Here is a 10,034-nt window from a genome sequence, read left to right as displayed (position 1 = left end):
AAAAATAGTGTGCACGGACGCCAATTGGGTACTACCACCGGCCGTCCCTAGGTAGGAACGTAAGGGCTCCAAGGGGCCATCATGATGTATGTGGCTATCCATTTTTCTCATAACATTCTATGGTAATCCACATTTTGGAGGATTTCCTGCCCAAACACAACTCTGTAGACATTTCCTTCAAGGAAAAAAAGGAAAAAAAGAAAAAGATCCAATGACATTGAGCAATTTGAATTTACAGATGTACGCATTTTCCATTTTTTTAAGAAAAAAACTGAAGAAAGAAAAGAAGAAGATTCCTTCCCACCTGATTCCACCAGGACTAACTACAGATCATCCTACACCAAGAACACAAACATCAAACAGAAAACCACCACCATCTGCTCCAAACGGGCCACACGGCGTCTGTCTGAACCGGAGAAACGAATCGGGTACTTCGTCGATCGTCATGTTCCGATTCAAAATACCCCAGTGCTGATACGATCCAGTCCCTTGTTTCGTGTCATCATCGAACATCTCAAATATGTAAGTCTAACCTCCGCAGCGGCGTCCCGAGGCCAGACCACAGATGCCTTACCATACTCCTCATTCGCTTCTGGCTCATTCAAATCCCCGTCGGTGGGCCACCCGTTTCTGTCACGACCACAGGTATGTCCTTGTGGCCTGCTGCTGCCATCGCACTGATCACGGCATCAGCCATCTCATCGAACAGATTCCGTTACCGGACGCCCGTCGTTGGGTCGTCGCGGTAATTGAAGGGATGCTGCTGAAACAGAGCATCCAATGGTCTGTAGGCATTGATCAAGAACGGAGATCTTTTGGTGGAGATGAAATCCAGGATCGGCTTCATGATCCATTCCGCAGTGGGTTTTTGGAATTCAGCGGATATAAGGCATATAAACCACAGTAGGCCCCACAGTTAGGGATCCACCGACCTCGGTGGATTGGCGAACCACTTAAACCGCGCCCGTTGTGGCAGGTCTTATACAGTTGGCTGCATGTTGGACTGGTGTTAGACCTTTTTCCTGACTAATGCAGTGACCCCAGGAGACTGTTGTTAGGAACTGGGCCTATGATGCCTTGGCCCATGGTGCTTAAGCGCATTGATTATTTTATTTATCTGTATATAAGAGGAGGTTTGGGAGAGATTTCCATAACCTTAATCTCTGATTGGTCAATATAAATAGATGGTGGAGGAGAGTCCACGTCAGCAAAAAATAAAAGGAAGACGGTGGGCACGGACACGGATTGGGAACTACCCGCTCCGTCCCTGTCTGGGAACTAATGGGAGCTCTGAGGAGCCACCGTGATGTATGAACGTCCATCCATTTCGCTATATTATTCTAGGGTACAACCATAAGGCAGATCCAAGACTCAAGTGGATCACACAGTGGCAATTTAATACTACTGTTGAAAACTTTTTAGGGCCATATAAGTTCTGAATCAAGCTTATTTGTATTTTCCCTTCATCCAAGTCTACGTGAACTTACGAATATGTTGGATGACAATTATCCATCACGGTAGGCCTTAGTAAGATTTCAACGGTGGATGTTTATTGTCACTGTTGCTTACTGTGGTGTGGTCCACTTGAGCATTGGATCTGCCTCAAGTTTAAGTTTGCACCCTAAAATAATATGCCAAAATAGATGGACGGTAAAACCCATACATCATAATGGCCCCTTAGAGCCACTGTCCATTCCTATGTGGGGACGGGCGGGTGTAGTACCATTGCATATTAGGCATGATTTGGCTCTGATGTTTTTAATTAGTAGCTGTCCAGAGGACGGATAGAGTGAAAACAGCCGACGGTCCAAAACAGTTCGCGACTCGCTTGGGAATTGCGTGGCCATCCTAACAGACCCTAAAGGAACACACAAGCAAACCAAAAATGAAATTGAGGGTCCGTTTGGACAGGAAATTCTACGAGATCTTGACTGATGCATCTCCTTAAAATTACATTTTGGAACATCCAGCTTTTATCAAAACGCTCCGAACTGGGATTTTGACAGGAGAAAGCACCAGTCTCTGGCCTTCGGACACCAATCTGACAAGGAGGACGTGGGGCCCACCAAAATAAGGTAATCCAGATTTTGGAGGATGTCCTGCCCAAACACAACTCTTTCGGATTGCAATCAGCAATCAGTGAATCTGTTGACATTTCCCGAGAGAGAGAGAGAGAGAGAGAGAGAAGAAGAAGAAGAAGAAGAAGAAGAAGAAAAGGAACCATTGGCATTGAGCAATTTCAATTTACAGATGTACACATTTTCCATCAAAAAAACTGAAGAAAGAAAAGAAGAAAATTGTATTTCTTGCCACCTGATTCCACAAGGACTAACTACAGATCTTCCTACACCAAGAACGCAAACATCAAACAGAAACTCACCACCATCTGCTTCAAAAGCGCCACAAAGCATCTGTTTGAACCGGAGAAAGGAATCGGGTACTTCATCGTCATGTTCCGATTCAAAACACCCCAGTGCCGATCCGATCTCGGCCCTTGCTTCATATCCTCATCGAACAGCTCAAATATGTAAGTCTCTGTGGGCCCTTCCCTCCGCATCGGCGTCCCAAGGCCTGACCTCAGATGCCTTACCAAACCTACATTGTACATGCTCGCATACTGTTTGTTCGCTTCAGGCTCATTCACATCCCCATCGCTCGGCCACCCCGTTTCTGTCACAATTACAGGTATGCCCTTGTGGTCCATTGCCGCCATAGCACTGTTCACCGCATCAACCATCACATCGAACAGGTTCCGGTACTGGACACCCGTCGTCGGGTCCTCACGGAAATTGAAGGGATTCTGTTGAAACAGAGCATATCCGATAGGGACCTCTGGGTGTGATCTGAACAGCTTGTATGGGTAGGCGTTGATCAAGAACGACGAGTTGGTGGTGGTGATGAAATCCAGGATCGGCTTCATGATCCATTCCGCAGCGGGTTTCTTGAATTCAGCGGCCGAGGGCGGGAACGGGCTTGTGATGATGTCGAAGGGAAGTGTAGTTGAGACCAAGATCTTGCGGATCCCGAGATCATGGAGGGCAAGATGGACGTGTCGGATGGCAGAAATCAGAGAGGCAGTGAGATCAGGGGAGGAGGTGAGGATATCATTGCCAACAGAGATGGTGGTGATGTGGGCCCGGGGGTAGAAGGGTACAACATTGCGGTAGAGCCATTGGACGGCTTGGGATTGGTTAGCCGCCATTGCATGGATGTAAGTGTTTGAGATGGAGAGGAGAAGGGAGATGCCTGAGTAGGAGAAAGCGCGGATAATGTCATGATCGGGATTAAGGATCCGGACATGGGTCACTCCGAGCGATCGGAGGGTGGAGACGACCCGATCAGGTCGGGGGAGATTGGAGGTGGGGTGCCTGGAGTAGGTGATACCGATGGACGGATTGAATGAGACGACCGTCGGTTCGGGGATAAGGATACAGGAGGAGAGGATGAGAAGGAGGAGAGAGAGGAGTTGGTTCTTGGAGGAGAGCGCCATGTTCTTGGTAGGGGTTTGAGACTGTTATTTCAGTTTTGAGTTTTGGGAGATTCAAAAGAAGTGGGCCGAGATGCAATGGGTGCTGATTATATAGTGCGCAAGGGTGCGCTATGCGCATACCGGATATAGGGCGCTGTTTTTTCCTACGCTGCGCCACGTATGTGCGGGGATGGTAGACCCCGCGTTTCAACTCCGTGTCAAACATATTATATGGCTTATCTCGACATTTAATACGATACAAATCAATCCCGACCGTCAATCCAAACAGGCCCTTAGTGTTTTGGCTATGTTCACGAAGGTACTAAGCATACTTTTACTTCATGATAATTAAGCTCTACGGGGGGGTTTGACTTAGGGACAGTTGGTTTAGTCACAATTACATGTTGTCAACTATAAAGTAATTTCTAACTTTGGTTTTTTTAAAAAAAATGAATGGCATTTGAAACAATTCGCTTGAGTACCATCCTACGTGGCTAAACTTTGTTGGCTCTATTATAATCCATGTGTTTCATACAGGTTGTAAATTCATTTTGTCAAATCATTTTAAGGCATGAGCCCAAAAATGAGGCAAATCCAATCTTTCTTACGGTATGGTCCACCTAATAATTGGATCTGCTTCATTTTTACCATAACACCCTAAAATGATCTAAAAAAACGGATGCATGGCATGGATGCAGAATACATACATCAAGGTGGGCCCCACGGTAAGGGTCGCACTGTCGTGGGTGAGGCCGGCCGGGGTCTCACCTAATCCTCTCCGGTCGAGGAGAATCCGTGTCAACAAAAAATAAAAGGAAGATAGAGGACACCATTGCGTATTGGGCATAACTTGGCCCTGATTTTTTATTATTAGTAGTTGTCTAGTGGAAACAGTCAACGGTCCAAATTCAACGGGCAAATGTCCACCAAATATTAGAGGCTAGGGTTATCTGATGGAGCAGTTTTGAGGCTCATCCGCCATCCAACTAAAAGCCTATGATTTGGACGATTTGGATCGTGGTGCTTGTGCAAGGGCTGCATGCAGAAGGTAAGCTACTATCAAAGAACCAGCCACCATTTCTAATAGATGATAAACCACTTTGGATTGGTGAATGCTAAGACATCCATACCATCGAATCAATGGCCCATCTCCCAATTGGAAGTTGGTCTCCACTACACCTGATTGGCTTGGTGACTGAGGACGAGCTACTCATCTAAGAGGTGGCCTATCAAATGGGTGGTTCGGAAGCATACCAAATCTCTCTTCACCAGTGATGATGGGCATGGATTATCATAATGCGAAATGCCAACATGACACGCTTTGCGTGGGATCCAGACCATTGATCATCTGGACCTGCATGTGTTTGCGTATGGACTTCAGCTTGCCATTTCCAAGGAAACCGCAGAATTTGCAGATATCATTTCCCATGCAAGGAATCAAGGCCTGTTTCGAGTCTGCTGTTCAGGAGTTCTATCTCATCGTCCAATGGCCAGAGTGTTTGGTCGAACCACAGAAACACCTGCGAGGAGCAGTCTGTCCTATTGTCCCTTCCACCAGCTCTATCAGGCTTGGGACTTGCGTGGCCATCCAAACAGACCCTAAAGGAACTCATTCACAAATCAAAAACAAAACTGAGGGTTCGTTTAGACAGGAAATTCTTTGAGATTGTGATTGATGCTTCTCTTCAAAAATCCCATTTAGGCACGTCTTGCTTCTAGCAAAACGCCCCGAACTGGGATTTTGTCAGGAGAAAGTGCCACTCTCGGCCTTCGGGCACGATGTGCAGCTTGGCAAAACAAGGTAATCCAGATTTTGGAGGATGCCCTGCCCAAACACGACCCTGTCAAATTGCAATCAGCAACAAGTGAATTTGTATACATTACCTTCAAGAAAGAAATAAAGAAAAAAGAATCCAATTGCATTGAGAAATTTGAATTTACAGATGGACCCATTTTCCTTCAAAAGAAAAAAAAAAATGAAGAAAGAAAAGAAGAAAATTTCTTGCAGCCTGATTTCACAATGACTAATTACAGATTATCTTTCCACAACGGCAAACATCAGTGCAATTATCAAACAGAAATTCAACACCTTCTTCACCAATTGCGCCCCATCGTATCGATCTAAACCGGAGAAATCAATCTTGTACTTCATCCTCATGTTCCGATTGAAAATACCCCAGTGCCGATCCGATTCAGGCCCTTGCTTCGTTTCGTCGTCGAGCAGCTCAAATATGTAAGTCTCTTTGGCTCCTTCCTTCCGCAGCGGCGTTCCGAGGCCCGACCTCAGATGCTTTACCAAACCTGCATTGTACATTTTCGCAAACAGTTTGTTCGCTCGCGGCTCAGTCGCGTCCCCATCACTGGGCCACCCCGTTTCTGTCACAACCACAGGTATGTCCTTGTGGCCTGCCTTGTGGATCGCACTGATAACCGCATCGACCATCATATCGAACAGGTTCCAGCATTGCTTTTCCGGAAAATTGAGAAACAGAGCATATCTGGTCGGGACCTGCACATTAGATCTGCATAGCTTGTATGGGTAGGCGTTGATCAAGAACGACGAGTTGGTGGCGTAGATGAAATCCAGAAGCGGCTTCATGATCCATTCCGCAGCGGGTTTTCTGAATTCAGCAGCCGAGGGTGGGAATGGGCTTGTGATTACGTCGAAGGAATGTGTAGTTGAGACCGAGATCTTGCGGATCCCGAGCTTACGGAGGGCGATATAGACATTCCGGATGGCGGGCAGCAGAGAGGTGGAGAGCTCAGGGAAGGAGGTGAGGATATCATTGCCGACGGAGATGGTGGTGATGTTGGCCTGGGGGTAGAAGGGGACCACATGGATGTAGAGCCATTGGATGGCACTGGTTTGGTTGGCTGCGATGGCATGGATGTAAGTGTTTGGGATGGAGAGGAGGAGCGAGATGCCTGAGTTAGAGAAGGCGCGGACGATTTCAGGATCGGGATCAAGAAGTCGGACATGGGCCACGCCTAGCGATTGTAGGGTGGAGATGACGTGATCATGGCGGGGGAGATCGGAGGTGGGGTGTCGGGAGTAGGTGATACCGATGGACGGATTGGATGAGCCGATGGGTGTGTCAGATGAGTCGACGAGGATGAGGATGACGGGAGCGGAGACGAGCAAGGAGAAGAGAAGGTTCTTGCAGGAGAGGCGCATGTTCTTGGAAGGGGGCTGAAGACTGTTATTTCGGTTCGGTGTTTTGGGAGATTTGAAAGAAGTGGGATGAAATACATTGGGAGGTCCTTATATAGTGCGCATGGGTGCGCGATGCGCATACCGGTAGAAGGACCTCCCTTCCATCTAAGCTGTGCTTCGGTTAGCCACGTGGCGGCATCTGGGGTGCGTAGTACGCACAGTGCGCGTTGCGGTAGGTCTTGTTCAGTTTGGTGCAGTTCTTTAGGCGGGAACGGCCGGTTAGGGCTTGCACGCGCGAGGTGGATGGGTATTCAGCAGTTCTTTTATTCGTACCACACGTGTCAGCACATGCAAGGCGATGGGTATTCAGCAGATAGATCCAGCATGGGCATGTTCTGACCAACTCATCGGATTGGCTGCATCTGTGTCCATGAATTAGACGGTTGTAAACGAAGGATTAACTACGCGTATTACCCACCTGATGAGTGGGCCAGCCTAAATGTTGGGCACGGTGAGGCGCACCTATTCTAGACAGGATTCCATACACGTGAAGACCATGGTTCTAAGATCCATGCCGTTGATTGATGGATCCTAAAATGGATTAAAGGATGCCTCGAGAAAATTTTCAGTTTGGAATTGGGCCTATAGTGCCATGGCTCATTGGGCCGAGGCCCATTGGAATCTATTGTTCTATTTATCTATAAACAAGAGGGGAATTGGGAGAGATTTCATAACACTACTTTCGAAGCAGGGACCAGTCCAGGAGACAAATGTTGGGCACTAAACCAGTGTCATATGGGGTGGTCCACCTGAGATTTGTATCTGGATCATTTTTGGGATTATGCCCTAAAATGAGTTGGCAAATCAGATGGACGGCGTGGATATATAACACATACATTGAGGTGGGCCCTATGGTAAGCACTCATCCACTAAGCTGTTACTCCAAACTCAACTCATCCATGCCCCATGCTATTGAAAATTGAAATCAGCCGGCTTCCCCACGTTAGGGAAAGTTCGTTGTATGGGATACCATGAAAAAATCTCACCAATCTAACGGTCCTTACCATCTGATCAGTAGCATTCAAAACACATGTGCCGCTTTGAATCTCGTGCGGTGAATCACCTCTTCAATATACCGCTGCCCTTATGCATTACTTGATCTGTGGAAACTTCAAGCAGGCCGAGTTGCTGTTCTGCGGCTAGGTTTGAAATGGTAGGAGTGGGCCCAGTATACTAACTGGGCTGCAGTGCTGGGCCCAGTGCCCAGCATGGCCCCGTACTAACTGGGTTGGGTTGTGTAGTGCCTAAATGCTCGGCAGCATGGGCCATTAGGGTTTTAAGGGCATCCCTTGCGTGTAACAGGCCCTAGGCAACGACTCGGATCTTCTACAAAAGCAGGTGCCTTTGCTCAGCTCTTGGACTGTCCATCAAGGGCTAGGCCTACGCTTGTTAGTTTTTTGGCCTCTCAAGACCTGGGCTTGAGCTTGTTAGGTTCGGCCTCTTGCTGGGCCAGGCTCGTAGGGCTTTCTATGGACACCAAACCAGTTGTTTTTACTGCTACTAATTGTATTCAAATCCGTTTTCTAACCATTTTACCAAAACGAGAGGTCCATTTCACCTTGGGGGAGTTGATGATTTGACCATTATATTCGTGGTGGATGGAGTCTATAAAATCCTAATTATAGCCAGGATTTTGGATAATGGAAGACGCGTGGCCCGCCAAAATAAGGTAATCAAGATTTCGGAGGATGTCCTACCCAAACACAATTCTGTCGAATTGCAATTAGCAACAAGTGAATTTGTAGACATTACTGTTGGGGACAAAAGATACGGAGTTCGGAGACTTGGACTTTATGTCTCGGGTCGCCAAAGGATGTGTCAGATCCGAGACATGGTTCACTGAATCGAGACAGAAGTTGAGTCGGCTCGGACGACACATCAGCAATCCGGACATGCATCGGGCCGATTTTCTTATCGGATCGGTAGAATGAAACGCCATCCCGAAAATCAAGTAAAAAGATCCCCGATCCCGAAGATCAGGATCGGCTGGATTCCAAAATTGAATTGGAATCAAATCTCCGTGATACCAGGAGAGGATCCCGCACACGATATCAGGAGAAGAATCCTCGTACGATTAAATGCTCCTGCAGCTATAAAAGAGGAACCTCCATCGTCTTGTGAGGTAAGACAAAAATTCTTTCTTAAAACCCCTCAATACATTTAGACCCAGAATCCAGGCCTGACTTTGGCATCGGAGGGTCCCCTGCTCAAGCCAGGGTCTCCTTTGTCCTCTTTCCGTGCAGGTATACGAAGGTCTAAGAGGACGAACCAGATTTTTGCATCAACAGCTTGGCGCCGTCTGTGGGAAGCGTACAAAAAAGTCATCTCATATTTCTATATTGAATTCCATGGTGATGACTAGAAGGACGGTCCCCGAAGAAGATTTGAACGAGATTGCGATTACAGGGCCAGCGGGTCCAGTCGCTGTCCCCGCAGCCCAGAACCCACCTAACAACCGACAACGAGGAGCGACCAAAACAAGCAACAATCAACGGGGTCGCAACGATGGGCGGTTGGACCAGGAGGTTCAAGAAATCCGGTCTGATATGAATATGATGAAGCAGATGCTGGAACGAATGTATCAGCAGCAAATGCAGCCACTCCCGCATCCTCAAGGGGAGACAGCGCACGTACCGACTGCGGCGGTTGATCCTCAACCTTCCGCGCCGCAGTCTTTCCGGCCGAGCCAACCCCAAGGCGAATCAGAACCATCTCCAGCGCAGTCGGCCAACGCTTTCCTGCCCCCGACCGATCTTCGACACGAGATAGAGCGAAGAAAGCGCAACCGCCCTTCCATGGAAGGCACGGCAGAGAGCAGTGAACCTTGGAAAGTCGATATTCAAAATTTTAAAAGAGAAGTGCGGGAAGAAATGGCGAAAGAGATGGCGGACATGAAGCATGGCCGGAATATGTATTCGACCAGATCCGAGGCAAAGGCGTCCCCCTTTGTGGACTCGGTAATGAAGGCTCGGTTGCCCGAGAGGTTTCGATTACCTCAAATCACTCCTTTCACCGGCAAGACCGACCCGACGGAGCATATCGAATGCTTCAGAACCTATATGGAGCTCCACGATGCCTCGGATGCAGTAATGTGTCGGGCATTTTCTCTTACATTGACCGATGTAGCTCGACTATGGTTCAAACAGTTGAAACCAAAGTCCATCAGCTCATTCGTTGAGCTGAGTGACGCCTTCCTCACCAACTTCATCGGTGGAAAAAAGAAATTGAAGCCCCCTGCACATCTGAACAACATAGTTCAAAAGCAGGGAGAGCTATTGAAAGATTATATCAAGCGTTTCAATTTCGAATCCCTTCAGGTTCGAAAACACTCAGAAGAAACGGCTCTCAATG

General features: G+C 47.7%; 2 protein-coding genes across 2 annotated transcripts; both read right to left on the bottom strand.

Moving 5' to 3' along the window:
• Positions 1-2,232: 2,232 nt before the first annotated feature.
• On the bottom strand, positions 2,233-3,528 carry LOC131244652 (glucan endo-1,3-beta-glucosidase 2-like). Its single transcript, XM_058244150.1, has one exon. The coding sequence runs from the start codon at positions 3,488-3,490 to the stop codon at positions 2,345-2,347; it is 1,146 nt and encodes a 381-aa protein (XP_058100133.1). The 5' UTR covers positions 3,491-3,528; the 3' UTR covers positions 2,233-2,344.
• A 1,682-nt stretch (positions 3,529-5,210) lies between these two features.
• Positions 5,211-6,652, bottom strand: LOC131244651 (glucan endo-1,3-beta-glucosidase 2-like). The gene has a single exon (XM_058244149.1). It carries the CDS (start codon positions 6,642-6,644, stop codon positions 5,505-5,507), a length of 1,140 nt encoding a protein of 379 aa, XP_058100132.1. The 5' UTR covers positions 6,645-6,652; the 3' UTR covers positions 5,211-5,504.
• Positions 6,653-10,034: the final 3,382 nt, after the last annotated feature.

The sequence above is a fragment of the Magnolia sinica genome, chromosome 4 (assembly GCF_029962835.1).
Source record: "Magnolia sinica isolate HGM2019 chromosome 4, MsV1, whole genome shotgun sequence".
NCBI lineage: Eukaryota > Viridiplantae > Streptophyta > Magnoliopsida > Magnoliales > Magnoliaceae > Magnolia > Magnolia sinica.
Note: the sequence above shows the minus strand (reverse complement) of the source record. Positions and strands in the feature narration are given on the sequence as shown.